The 15,249-nt window shown below is 41.9% G+C and overlaps 1 protein-coding gene across 1 annotated transcript in view; it reads right to left on the bottom strand.

Annotated features, from left to right (window-relative positions):
* Positions 1-15,249, bottom strand: part of WASHC1 (WASH complex subunit 1) — a 113,304-nt gene that overhangs the window by 60,463 nt on the left and 37,592 nt on the right. The window contains exons 3-4 of the mRNA XM_033953077.1: positions 3,362-3,473; positions 1,963-2,109 (exon numbers count right to left, since the gene is read on the bottom strand). Of these exons, the coding sequence (XP_033808968.1) occupies positions 1,963-2,109; positions 3,362-3,473 (259 nt within the window). The remainder of the gene's footprint in view (positions 1-1,962; positions 2,110-3,361; positions 3,474-15,249) is intronic.

Below are 15,249 nucleotides of genomic sequence, written 5' to 3'. Positions count from 1 at the left end.
ATTCAAATTTCATTTAAATTTCCTCAGAATTCTATTGCTTCAACGGTTCTCCCTCTGCATCTATTCTTATCTCCCCTCTTTTTAACCTTTCAAATTCCTTTAGATCATTGTAATCTTATTAGTATGTTTATTTTCTTATTTTTCTCCTCTATCTCTATTTTCTTTCTTTATTACTCTTCTAATTGTCATTTTTCCTGGTACTTTAGTTAGATTGTGAGCCTTCAGGACAGTAAGGGAATTTCTAAGTACCTATCTTACTTATAATTTTAATGCACCAATATATTCATTGTAACCCGTTCTGGGCTCTTTTGGGAGGACGGGCTAAAAAATCTAATAAAATAAATAAATAAAATAAAATGTTGTGCTTAATATTGTATTTTGTAGAGGTTGTATCAGTTTCTGTTTACTTAAGAATTCATTACATCATACAGTTTGACAAGGGATGCCTAAACCTTTATATACAGCCATATATCTAAATTTTCTAATTTCAATTCAGTGATTGCAATGTCTTATTTCAGTTTTCCCCTTGTTTTCCAGCACTGGCCGGGGCCTCATATTAGTAGCTTTGTCTTATTACTGATGTTGCCATTCTGCTTTCCACTCAGTTCAATTAGCTTTTTCTTTCTGCATTGCAGAGAGTTTTCTGGGTACTGAAAGCTTATGTGGCTCAAACTAATTCTTACTGAACTATATGTTGAGAGTATTAAATATTACAAATGAGGCTTAAAATCAATTTTTATCCTTTTAAGAATCCAAAAGTAGAACCACACTGCTTTTGTGTGGTCCTATCTTACTGAGCTCAACAGAAGGCAGGACAAAAAGAACCACTGGAGAAAGTAGAGGAAGGTTAGAAAGTATCTTGACATAATTTACACCTCCCCCCCTGAAGGGACACGTATCATGTACCTTGGTAGTTTTCCTTAGGCTATGTTTTGAAGCTGTAAGAAAACCAGACCCTGTTTGTTTTTCCTTCTCTGAAATAGTAAAAGGACATTTATGTTTGAAAAGATATGTTCTTATCTTGTTGTGAAGTGAATTCAATTGTTTTTATAAGCCGTATTTGAAAAAAACAGCTTTAGATAAGAAAAAGGCAGCTCTGCTGACCACAGCACTCTTTGGACTTCAGTCTTCATGTGACCTGTGTCCATATATGGTTTGCATTTACGTCACATGCTGACACATGCTGACAACACTGATTCATGTAAAATGATATAAAAGAGATGTAAAGCTGACAATAAAGCGGACATGTTTTGGAAGATGATTTCTGGTCTTTAAGATATGTCCCCAGGTGCACCTGACTTCCAAATGACAGAGAGAAAGTATGGGGCAGGAATTGGGACCTAATCCTTTTCACCCCCCCCTTTTTTTTTTTTTCCAAAACCATAGCACAGGTTTTGGTGCTGGCCATAGCGGTAACAGCTCCAGATCTCAGAGAATTCCCATGAGCATCAGAGCTGTTACCACTGTGGCCGGTGTTAAAAACTGTGCTACGGTTTTGTAAAAGGGGGGGTTAGTTTTGAAAGTTGCCAATCTTATTACACTTCCTAAGCAGTAATTACAGGTCATGAGAGCTGAGGTGGGGGAGACTACAGAAGTGCTTTTGTATGTCATTATTATTTAATTTACTGATATTGTTTACAAAAAAATATTTAGTTTTGCTAAAGAAATTGCTTTTATACACTTTGCTATAAATTATTTCAACCACGTCTGATTTTTTTCTTCTTTTTTATAAATCTTAACTCTTCAAATAAAAAGGTGTCATGTTTCATAGAGACAAATCACATTAGTTGTTTTTGTTCCATATTTTCTTGTGTTAGATTTTTTTTTCTTTTCTTCTTTTCGGACAGCTGTTCTGTAATTGTGTTTATATGTGGTGTTTAACCTGTTATGATTGTAATCTTTGTAAACCATATAGTTAATATACGGTATATAAATTTTTAAATAAATACATATTTTATTTACCTGTAAAGTTTTCTCTTCTAGTAGCCGGTGTTTACTCTGAATCTTGTGCCGTGTTTGCTTTTGGGGACTTTGATTTTCAACATCTGCGAAAATCGAACTGTATTCTTGCAATTTGTCTTGTGCTGGATACTTGGCACTAGAAAATACCTGTAAAAAGAAAGCAAAAAGAATCAAACATACGAACAGGATGCAGCTAACATATTAACAAAAATACTATATAAACTAATACACATGCATTCCTCTCCATAGCTTAGTGATTTAGGTGGACAGGTATGAATGAAAAGTCAAAAGACAGAAGTAGTGCTGCAAAATGAGGATTTGTGTAGGGCCATAAACATAGTATAGGCAGTCCCCGGGTAAAGAATGGTTTCCGGTTTTTAAACTACTGTATTCTTAAGTTGAATTTGTATGTAACTCGGATCCTAGTATTCTTCCCACCTTCTCAACCTCCTTAAGGCCCCTCTTGCATCCCTTTCCATCCATCCCTGTTCCCTCTCCACTACCACATCCAACATTACTCCCTCTCATCTATCTCTTCCCCATTCATCTCTACCTCACTCCTCTCCCACCACCTTATCCAATAATTCTCTCTCCCTCTCTATGCCCAACATTTCTCCTTTTTCATCTCCCCATGTGCACCATCTCTCTTTCTCTCAGACACCCAATTCACCCTATTATCTCCCCTCTTACCCTCCATTCTTCCATCCTATGGCTCATGCTCCCCTCCCTCCATTCTGTGTACCAAGTTAATGCCCCCTCCCTCTTTCCTTCCATCCTTTGTACAAAGTTTGTGCTCCCTCCCTCCCGTGTCCCAACATGCTCCTATCTCTCCCTCCCTCCATTCTGTGCCCCAAGTACGTGCCTCCTTCAGACGGGTGTTTACCTTCTGGCTGGCTCCTTCCAGCCGCAGTCATTTCTCTGCACAAAGACGCTAGCAGTCGCTCCTACACACGTCCCGCAGCTGAGCCGGAAGTCTTCCCTCTGACATCAGAGGGAAGGCTTCTAGCTCAGCTGCAGGACATGCGTAGGAGTCACTGCCTGCAGCTTTATGCAGAAAAATGACTGCGGCTGGAAGAAGGAGAGATCCAGCGAAAAGGTAAACACCTGTCGGAGGGAGGCACGTAATTAAGGCAAAGAACGGAGGGAGGGCGGGAGGGGTGCATTGGTATTGGGAGGGAGAGGGGTGCATTGGGACACTGAAGGTAGAGCAGGACCCCTGTTCGTAAGTATGAGTCCGACATAAGTTGGATGTTCGTAAAACAGGGACTGCCTGTATTAGATCAAGGTTGATTGATGATGACTTCAATATAGAGTAAGAATCAGAAAGAAATGCAGATAGACAATTAAGCATAAGGAAAAAGAAGAAAAAGATTCACTCTAAACAAAGTTTAAGTTCTACCTTGATAGCCTTCTTGCTTCCTTTTATCTTCTTGATTTTGGCATGGGCAAGTGAAACTCTCTCATTTATTAATTGTAATTGGATTCTATTGGTCTCCACACGCTGAGAAATCCTTAGGGGGGGAGGGGGAAATAAGCAGAAAACATTCAGAAGTCAAAGCTTAGAGTCCTAGCTGTTAACAGTCTTGTTGAAGGATATGAACCATTTAGCATATGAATAAATATGAAATGCTGGCTTGGTGTGGAGACCAGAAGAGTTAATTGAGCTCATTGAGCCTAAGGCTCTGGCACCTGAAAGCTATGCTAAACTGGAGATGGTGGCTTGAAGACTATGAGGCTCATTTTTCAAAACACTTTGTGTGTCTAAGAGTGCTTTGAAAATACATCTCTATATCTATACTAATTAAGTTTTTTTTTCATCTACCCTAAAAGAACTTATAGTGATGTATTATTCATAAGCAGAAGCAAAGCAACATCAGTGTTTCACAGCCTATATGTTGAACTTCCACAAATGAGTACAAATGGCTAAACATAGTAACATACATAGTAGATGACGGCAGATAAAGACCCGAATGGTCCATCCAGTCTGCCCAACCTGATTCAATTTAAATTTTTTTAATTTTTTCTTCTTAGCTATTTCTGGGCAAGAATCCAAAGCTCTACTCGGTACTGTGCTTGGGTTCCTACTGCCAAAATCGCCGTTAAAACCTACTCCAGCCCATCTACACCCTCCACAGCCCATCTTCCACCAAATGGACATATACACAGACCGTGCAAGTCTGCCCAGTACTGGCCTTACTTCAATTTTTAATATTATTTTCTGATTCTAGATCCTCTGTGTTCATCCCACGCTTCTTTGAACTCAGTCACAGTTTTACTCTCCAGCACCTCTCTCAGGAGCGCATTCCAGGCATTCACCACCCTCTCCGTAAAGTAGAATTTCCTAACATTGCCCCTGAATCTACCACCCCTCAACCTCAAATTATGTCCTCTAGTTTTACCATTTTCCTTTCTCTGAAAAAGATTATGTTCTACGCTAATACCCTTCAAATTTTTGAACGTCTGAATCATATCTCCCCTGTCCCTCCTTTCCTCTAGGGCAGGGGTGTCCAATGTCGGTCCTCGAGGGCCGCAGTCCAGTCGGATTTTCAGGATTTCCCCAATGAATATACATGAGGTCTATTTGCATGCACTGCTTTCATTGTATGCTAATAGATCTCATGCATATTCATTGGGGAAATCCTGAAAACCCGACTGGATTGCGGCCCTCGAGGACTGACATTGGACACCCCTGCTCTAGGGTATACATATTCAGGGTTTCCAGTCTCTCCTCATACGTCTGGCGCAAGCCTCCTATAATTTTCGTCGCCCTTCTCTGGACCGCTTCAAGTCTTCTTACGTCCTTTGCCAGATACGGTCTCCAAAACGGTCTCCAAAACTCCAAGTAGGGCCTTACTAATGACCTGTACAGGGGCATCAATACCTTCTTCCTTCTACTGGCTACGCCTCTCTTTATACAGCCCAGCATCCTTCTGGCAGCAGCCACTGCCTTGTCACACTGTTTTTTCGCCTTTAGATCTTCGGATACTATCACCCCAAGGTCCCTCTCCCCGTCCGTGCATATCAGCTTCTTTCCTCCCAGCATATACGGTTCCTTCTGATTATTAATCCCCCAAATGCATTACTTTGCATTTCTTTGCATTGAATTTTAGTTGCCAGGCATTAGACCATTCCTCTAACTTTTGCAGATCCTTTTTCATATTTTCCACTCCCTCTTCGGTGTCTACTCTGTTACAAGTCTTGATATCATCTGCAAAAAGGCAAACTTTTCCTTCTAATCCTTCAGCAATGTCACTCACAAACATATTGAACAGGATTGGCTCCAGCACCGAACCCTGAGGGACTCCACTACTCACCTATCCTTCTTCTGAGCAACTTCCATTAACCAATACCCTCTGGCGTCAGTCCGACAGCCAGTTTCTAACCTAGTTCACCACTTTGGGTCCAAGCTTCAGCCCTTCAAGTTTGTTCAACAGCCTCCTATGAGGAACTGAATCAAAGGCTTTGCTGAAATCTAAGTAAATTACATCTAGCATATGTCGTTGATCCAGCTCTCTGGTCACCCAATCAAAAAATTCAATCAGGTTCGTTTGGCATGATTTACCTTTTGTAAAGCCATGTTGCCTCGGATCCTGTAACCCATTAGATTCAAGGAAGTACACTACCCTTTCTTTCAGCAACACTTCCATTATTTTTCCAACAACTGAAGTGAGGCTCACTGGCCTGTAGTTTCCTGCTTCATCCCTGTGACCACTTTTATGAATAGGGACCACATTCGCTCTCCTCCAATCCCCAGGAACAAGTCTTTAATAGTACTCGCCAGAACCTCTCTGAGCTCCCTTAGTATCCTGGGATGGAACTCATCTGGTCCCATCGCTTTGTCCACCTTCAGTTTTTCAAGTTGCTCATAAACACTTTCCTCAGTGAACGACACAAAATCTACTCCATTTTCTCGTGTAACTTTGCCAGACAATCAAGGTCCTTCTCCAGGATTTTCTTCTGTGAACACAGAACAGAAGTATTTGTTTAGCACATTTGCTTTTTCCTCATCACTCTCCACATATCGGTTCCCAGCATCTTTTAGTTTAGCAATTCCATTTTTCATCTTCCTCCCTTCACTAATATATCTGAAAAAAATGTTGTCTCCATTTTTTACATTTTTAGCCATTTGTTCTTCCACCTGTGCTTTCGCCAGATGTATCTCTCTCTTGGCTTCTTTCAGTTTCACCCAGTAGTCCTTTCTGCACTCCTCTTCTTAGGTTTATTTTATATTTCACGAACGCCAACTCTTTTGCCTTTATTTTCTCCGCCACTAGTTTGGAGAACCATATCGGTTTCCTTTTTCTCTTGTTTATCGCTCCTTTCAGCTTAGACCACTGTCTTTCCACTTCTTTAATGTCCTCCCATCCTAACAGCTCTTTCTTCAGGTACTCTCCCATTGCATTAAAGTCCGTACGTTTGAAATCTAGGACTTTAAGTAACATGCGGCCGCTCTCCACTTTAGCCGTTATATCAAACCAAACCCTCGGTTGTTTGACGATCGCTACTTCCCAGGTGAGCACCCACTCGAACATTAGAGATACTCTCTCCATTTGTGAGGACCAGATCCAATATCGCTTTTTCCCTTGTGGGTTCCGTCACCATTTGTCTGAGCAGAGCCTCTTGAAAGGCATCCACAATCTCCCTACTTCTTTCCGATTCTGCAGACAGAACATTCCAGTCCGCATCCGGCATGTTGAAATCTCCGAACAGCAGAACCTCCTCTTTCCTTCCAAACTTTTGTATATCCACAATCAGATCCTTATCAATTTGCTGCAATTGAGTCGGAGGTCTGTAGACTACACCCACGTAGATAGAAGTTCCATCTTCTCTTTTCAGAGCGATCCATATCACTTCTTCCTGTCCCCAGGTCCCTTGCATTTCGGTCGCTTGGATATTGATCTTTACATAGAGAGCTACTCCTCCACCTTTTTGACCATCTCTGTCCTTCCTAAAAAGATTATATCCCGGTATGTTTGCATCCCATTCATGTGATTCACTGAACCATGTCTCTGTGAAAGCGACAATATCTAGATCTGCCTCAAACATGAGGGCTTGCAGATCATGAACTTTGTTGCTTAGACTGCAAGCATTTGTGGTCATCGCTTTCCAGCGGTAATCTCCTTTTTCATACGGATTTTTGTTGTTTCACTTTCCGTTGCAATACTAAGAAATGAGTTGCTGTTATTGTTTATGTTGCAATCTTTACTACTATCACATCCTTTGTTTTGCCGGGGGTAGTCTCTATAATTGTCCTTCATACATACACCATCCCCACCTTCTAGTTTAAATGCCTAGAATCATATTGTCTAAATTTCTCTGCAAGGTTTCTTTTTCCTGCTGAAGTAATATGTAGCCCATCAGTGCAATATAGCTTCTTGTCCTTCCATGTATTTCCCCATCCTCCTATGTACCTGAAACCCTCTTGATGACACCAGGCTTTGAGCTATCTATTAAAGTCCTCTGTGTTTTTCACTCTTTGCTCTCCCTTTCCATATGCAGGTAGTATTTCAGAAAAAGCTAAAGTCTTTACAAAAGGTTTCAAACTCTCACCAATCTCCCGAAAAGCTTTCTGTGCTGCAAGTGTGGAGTTGTTGGCCAGGTCATTTGTTCCCAGATGGATAAAAACATCAGTGTTAAAATCCTTAGTTTCTTCCTTAATTATAGTCTGCATTTGCCTGGAACTCCTGGTAGCTGAGGATCCTGGAAGACATTTCACTATTTTGGTCTCCTCGCCTTGTGTTCCAAGGTTAATGCCTCTGATGATGGAATCCCCCAACAGTAATAGTTTTCTGTTTTTGGCTTTTTTATTTGTGCTTAGGGTACGCTTCTTCTCTTGAGTTACCTTCATTGGTTCTAGTCCCACCTCCCTTCTGTTTTCTTGAGTATCGCAGTGCACTAGTGGAGCGAAGGAATTCTGTAGAGATAATATTTGTGAAGGTGGATGTTCTGGTGTTACATGTCGCAGTCTTCCTGAGCCTACTGTGACCCATTTATTCCTATGCTGTTTTATTCTTTGAGGTAAAGGTGGTAAGTTGGTATGATTTTGTGGAGTGATGGAAGCTGCTTTAATTGTATTAAATTCCTGTTTAAGTTTGCAGAGCTCCTCCTTAATACTAGCAAGTTGAAAACAGATAGGGCAAGCCTTAAGCCTCCAAATAGTGTGTCTTGGAATTAAAGCACCACAGTGATTGCATAGAATAAAGGTCATCTTGATTGGTTATGAAGTGACCTGATTTGAGTAGTCCTGAGTATTTGGGTCTCTATATATGAAAAGTGGTCCCTGGGGTTGGTAGGATTATAAGTCTTTTTTTAAGTAAGAAATAGGGAGGAGGAGAAGAGAAATTAAGCAGATATGCTGAAAACAGTGAAAAGAGCAGAATATGAAATGCTGAGTAACTTAGCTTTTAGAAATTCACAGGGCAGACTTGTTCACAGCACTGTCCCAAAGATGATGCAGTTAACCTTAGTAGTAAATCAGAGCCCCTCCCTTCTACACCTAATCAGCAGACATAGTGGTTGAAAACTAGTAAGTCAGAAATACAGGCTCTATACCACCCTAAAACACAGGATTTTAAACAGAAATGCAGGCTCTATACCAAAACTGTGGCTACCCCAAAACACAGGATTTTAAGCAGAAATACAGGCTCTATACCACCCTAAAACACCGGATTTAAAACAAAAATGCAGGCTCTATACCAGGAGTCTCTAAGTCCCTCCTTGAGGGCCGCAATCTAGTCGGGTTTTCAGGATTTCCTCAGTGAATATGCATTGAAAGCAGTGGATGCACATAGATCTCATGCATATTCATTGGGGAAATCCTGAAAACCCAACTGGATTGCAGCCCTCAAGGAGGGACTTTGAGATCCCTGCTCTATACCAATTCAGTGGCTACCCTAAAACAGAGGATTTATAACAGGATTTTCCCTACTTTAGTCACCCTGTGCCATAGGCACCAGGATTTAATTAGAGTTAATATAAGTCTTACCCTTATTCCTATGAAAAGGAAGAGGAAATAAGATTTAACAGAGGAAAGAGAAGGGTTTATTTTTTGTGTGTTTTTAAGTAAGAAACAGGGAGGAGGAGAAGAGAAATTAAGCAGATATAATGCTGAAAAGAGCAGAATATGAAATGCTGAGTAACTTAGCTTTTAGAAGTTCACAGGGCAGACTTGTTACAGAACTGGTGAGTATCAAAAGACCTTTTCTTAGGTTTATTTGTCATCCAGTCAGAGTCCAAGAGAATAAATGAAAAACAAAGGTGAAAACAATAACAGTAAATGTAACTGGCAGCTCAATATTGCTGCACTCATCAGCCTGGTCTGATTAAATTCTCGTATATCTTATGTCCCAGGAAAGTCCTGCTTCATTGTGGGAGCAATGGAACAAACTCAATTCAGTCTCCCATAGTCTTCAGTGCAAACAAAAAGAACACAACACATTGCAATATTATAGCTCGTCCATTCTCCTCCGAGTTCAAAAGCAGAAGGTTGGCGGATTTGTCAAATTGGCTCCTTGTCAGGACAAAGAGCAAAATAACCCTCAAATCCCACCACTAAAATGTTGGGCAGATCCTGCCCCAGCCTTCAGGGTTTTCCAACTCTATGAGGGTTACTGCTAGTGTTGCTTCACTGCAGCCAAGCCACAGCTTGCAGCAGCCATCTTGGCTTCAGGGAAAAAAAAACAAAATTTCCAAACAAACAAAACAATGTACTAGCATACGTCCCTCTGCTAGCATGCTCAAAGAATTCACTTATTGTCCCAGAAGTCAAACATTCAAAAACCCAAAAAGGAAAGTTCACCAAAAAGAAAGCTTTTTCTAAACACAGGCCCACAATCCAATCAGCTTACATTCATTTCTTCAGCAAGCCCCAATTCTGGTAAAGCACTCCAGTCCATTTCTTTATGTTCCTGGTTTACCAAGGCTGCTTCTTCTGGCTCTGTGTTCAACATTTCCACCTCCGTGGGCTCTAGAGGAAGTGGAGGTTCTTTCCACATGACAGCTTCCTTGACTCTCCTTTCCTCCTGGACAGCCAGCTCTCCAAACGCTCAAGAGCTGCTGTGCCAAGCCCAGCCCCCCGCGGGGGAAGGGCTCTCTCCAGCTAAGGCTGCCTTCCAACCTGTTTGGCCAGCACTTTCAAAGAAGGAGGATTTAAAGGGGCCAAACGGTTTTTCCCAGGGCTATGTACTAAGCCCTGCCTGAACACAGCCTACGCTTCCTGGTCTTGTCCCTGCCCTGCAGGGACATATTGATCAGCCCTGACTATTTTCACTGGGCGATTCCTGGGACTCTTCACTGGCACAAGGCCGGAACTGGGATCAAGCTTGTAACATACCCTCCCCCTTAAACATGACCACCAGGGCATGGTCTATATTCTTCCATGTTCTCCTGTAAAAGGGACAGTCTGTCTACATTAGTGCTTAGATGCCCTGGCCTATGTACTACATTAAACCTGAATGTTTGTAGAGCAAGATACCACCAGGTCAGCCTGGCATTGTTTCTCATAGTGTTTAACTACTTGAGGGCCACATGGTCTGTCACCAATGTGAATTCCAGGCCCTCTAGGTAGTGAACTAGGGTCTGCATAGCCCATTTAGCGGTTAGGCATTCTAGCTCTACTGTGGCATATTTTCTTTCATTGTCATGAAGCTTACGACTGAGATACAGGATTGGGTGTTCTACTCCCTGAACCTCTTGACTGAGAATAGCCCCTAACCCACTCTTGGAAGCATCAGTCTGTAGGATCATGGGTTTAGAGAAATCAACAGCCCTTAGAACCGGCTCTGAGCAGAGACAACCTTTAAGATCTTCCAAGGCCTCTTGCCCTAGCCTCTCCCAATGCAAGGTGTCAGGTTTATCCTTTTTAAGCATATCTGTGAGCAGAGTTGCTCTAGTAGCAAACTGGGGAATAAACCTATAATATCCTATAAGTCCTAAGAACCCTCTTAGCTGCTTCTTCTTGACAGGTAAGGGGTAGTACTTAATGCACTAGTGGTTTTACCTGTCCTCGGCTTACTACATAGCCCAAGTACCTCACCTCCCTCTACCCCAGGAAACATTTCTTTGAATTCACAGTTAAGCCAGCCTCCCTCAATGACTTCAGGACTGCCACAATATGTTCCAAATGCTGGGTCCAACTGCTCGAGTGGATGACAATATCATCAAGGTATGCCTCCGCGTAGGGGTGGTGGTCCCGCAGTACCCTCATTGACTAGCCTTTGACATGTTGTAGCAGCGCCATGAAGTCCAAAAGCCTTGCGCCTAAATTGAAACAGGCCAGCAGGAGTATTAAAGGCTGTTTTGGGTCTGGCATCCGGGACTAAGGGTATCTGCCAGTACCCTTTCATTAAGTCCAGGGTGGATAAGTACTGGGCTTGTCCTAGTCGGTCTAGTAACTCATCTACCCTTGGCATGGGAAATGCATCAAATTGTGATACCTCATTAAGCTGGCGAAAGTCTATACAGAACCTAGGAGTCCCATCTGCCTTTGGTACAATTACTATGGGACTGCACCATGGGCTTTGTGAAGGCTCAATCACTCCCAAGGCTAACATTTCGTTCACTAGACCCTGCGCCAACTTTTTCTTCTCTTCGGACAATCTATATGGTTTGACCCGTACTATCCTCCCAGGTGTGAGAATATCATGGGATACTACCTCAGTGCGCCCTGGGGCCATGGAGAACACGTCCTCAAAGTTCTTAACCAATGTCCCCACCTGTTGTACCTGGGCGCTAGAGAGTTCTGTTCCAATATTGACCCCCTTCTTCCTGAGCGGGATCTGCCACCTGGGGCCCAAAATCTTCCTCTTGGATTTGCTGCGCTATCAATGCTAAAGTTTCCCTGTCCTTCCAGGGCTTGAGAAGGTTGATATGATATGTTTGCTCCCGCCCCTTTTCATCTCTAACCTGATAGTCCACCTCATTCAATCTTTTCACCACAATGGCCGGACCTTCTACTGTGCCAGGAACTTATGGGGGTCAGTGGACACCAAAATTAGCACCCTATCTCCCACCTGCAGATGTCTTTTCCGAGATTTTTTGTCTTCTCTGGCTCCATTCTAAATTATTTTTGCCAATTTGAGCCACCTGTGTTAGTTGATGCTTCAACTGCGTCAGGTATGATATTAGGTTCATGTCAGCTTCCTCTGAGGGACTACACCCTTCCTTTAACTCATTCAAAATACCCCTAGGGCTCCTCCCAATTAACATCTCGAGTGGGCTTACCCTCAGCGAATCCTGAACCTTCTCTCTACTGGTTAGGAGTACGAAGGGCATCCAGAGGTCCCAATCTTTCAGGTCCCCATCTAATCCTTTCAAAGGCTGACAAAAAGTCATCAGGTGTAATTTTGTTTAAATGCATCCAAACCAAAGGATTGGCTCCTACCAGATCGCATCAACGGCTAAAACCGCCGCACAGCCGTCCTCCGCCAGCACATCTAAATCTGAGGTTCAGCTGCTGTTCGCGCTCCTGACAAGTTGACACAAAGTGTGGGGAACGCTGCCTCCTTAGTTTTCAACAAAAGAAGACATCCACACAGCTGCCAGAATGCACCAATTTGAATTTTGAGGTTGCTGAAGACGGAGCCTTCACTCTAGGCCACCATCTTCATTGGTGATGTCATTTTTTCTCATAAAGATTGAACTAAAAAAAAAGGAAATTATTTTTCACAGAGAAGATGGTAGATGCCGGGAATGCCCTCCCAAGAGAGGTGGTGGTGAGCAAAACGGTGACGAAATTCAAAAAAGTGTGGGACGAATACAGAAGTTCTCTATCAGAAAATGAAGGGTATAAATTGAAGAACTAAGGCCAGACCTGCATGGTCTGTGTCCCTTATATGGCTATTCATTTTGGGATGGGATGGGGAGGGCTTCAATGGGAACTTCATTAATTTAGGTTGGTTTAGATAGGCTGGAGTGAGCTTCGATGGAAATTCTGGTAGTTGGAACCTAAGGCAGATTTCTACAGTCTATGGCCCAGATATATATCAAAGAAAAAAAGACAATTTAATTTAATCATGAATTTATAATGAGTGTACCTATTTGGGCAGACTAGATGAACCATTCAGGTTCTTTATCTGCTGGAGTTTTGGTTTGGTTTTGTCTTTGGCCCAGTTGACTGTCTCCTTTAAATTCCATCTTGAGATAGCTGGCTAAGCAGGGGAAGAGCTCAGCAGAGCTGCAGCCCTCCCCACAAAGAGCTGCGTGGGGCACCTGCACATGCAGGCAGATTCAAGACTGAGAGCTTCAGACAGAGAGTGAGCAGGCTGAGTGTACATAATTTCTTGGGAAAGCTCCTGATACAGCACAGCCAGAGGACGTTGTCATGTTGGAACCTGAGGAGTCTGAGCTGACAGAATAAGAGAATTTTACTGAGCCAATGGAGATTATGAGCACTCCTGAGTAGCAGGACTGGGAGCCAATGGAAGTGAGTTCATTCTTTTTGGTTTAAAAAGGTGTTCTTATTACACAAGAATGTCTACTGTGTTATTGAAAAAATGTTGAGCAAATTCTTGTGGAAAAATAGCCAACCACGGATAGCATTACACAAACTTAAAAATGATAAATCGAACGGTGGAGTCAACTTTCCAGACTTTTTAAAATATCATCAAGCCTTCATAATGCGTCAGGGCTCATTATGGCTTCTTAATAAAACTACATCTGCCCCCCCCCCCTCCCCTTGGCTGTCTCTGGAAAAAATCTTATATGGTACCAACAATCTTGTTTGCATCCTGTCAATATCCTTCCTCTCTGAAAAAATATAATTGTATTTTCCATTCTTTTACATTTTGATAGCATTATGAAAATCAAATGAAAGGACACCACATTGATTTCATTATGGAACAATGATGCTTTTAAAATCAATAACATCGCCTTGAATTGGCCTATTTGGCAAAAATATGATATCTGGACACTGCAAAATCTTTTGTGTAATAATAGATGTTTGGCTTTTGAAGAAGTGCGTGATAAATTTAATCTACCAGCCAATCAATATATTAATTGGCTTCAATTAAAACTCGTTGTGTGTGCTTCAATTCCAGAACTTCTAAAATTGAAACCAATACCTGATCTCCTTCAAAATATTATTACTATAGCTCTTCTTAAAGGTGTTGCCTCTAAATGGTACACTTTATTGAGACAAACTTCACCTGTGTCTATATCACTAATGATGAGTGCATGGCATCCGGATTTAGACATTTCCACTGTTGATGAGCTTTGGCAGAAAGTGTGGACCAGAGTATTCAAATCTATTAGATCGGCTCCAGTCCTTCAATCAATAAACTTTCTATTACATCAATCCCACTGGACGCCACATAAACTCGCTAAATTTTCCAAAGAAGGCTCCAATCTATGCTGGTCCTGTGGAAAATTTGAAGTTACACTGCCGCACATGTTATACCAATGCTCACATATTAAATTGTATTGGGATAAAGTCTGGAGCACCATACACACACACAGGCTATGAGTCGGGAAGGAGGCATTGCCAGTGGCTAGCTCCTAGACTCTTTTATTATGCTTCTAGGCTAATGACATCATAATAGCTCCTCTAGGTACATCTCTAATGATTGGTTGAGACAAAGGTACATGCTTTTACATCGTGTCACCCTCAATTCTGCACGTAGGCATATCCTGATTAACACTTAGACAAAACCTGATTCTCTGCACGTATGCAATGCTTGTCTGATGTCCTTTCCAACTAAGGACTAATCAAATTAAGATAAGGGTTAATTTGTGCCAGGTAAGGGGGAAGAGAGCGAAGGAATCTGCATTCTTTCACAGGGCCATAGGAAATCAGTGTGCTGATCTCGCCCTGTTTTAGAATGGCATTCCTTCACATATCCACCATTCTAAATATTAATGAATCTTTACATCTTGTCACACTCCCAGTACTGGATTCTGGAATGGATACCGGGTAGTGCGCAAAACACAAACTTGGGCATGCCTTCAAAGGGTGAAAGCCCTGCTGGTTGTAATAATGTCAGGAAACAAAGTCAGAACAGCACAGTTCTTCAAAAAGAATAAGGCTTTATTCAGCAATGAAGTGGTGTTCATCACTGTAGCCAATGTCCAAAAGTCAAAACCAAAAAGTAAAACAAACCCAAACAGTTCATTTAACTTGGCTGCAAAGTTAGCGCCAATCCAGTTCCACCCTTTCCTCAGTGTTAGTATTATCAATCTTCTCACCAGCTTCTTTCACATAAATAGAAAACAATAATTGGTGAGTTTGTGTTGGTTTTAAAAGTCAATTTGTCCTGGTAATCACACTGTGCCTGCCTGGATTTAAACAGGCTT

This window comes from Geotrypetes seraphini, chromosome 7 (genome assembly GCF_902459505.1).
Source record: "Geotrypetes seraphini chromosome 7, aGeoSer1.1, whole genome shotgun sequence".
NCBI lineage: Eukaryota > Metazoa > Chordata > Amphibia > Gymnophiona > Dermophiidae > Geotrypetes > Geotrypetes seraphini.
This window is presented reverse-complemented; position numbering and strand designations above follow the sequence as displayed.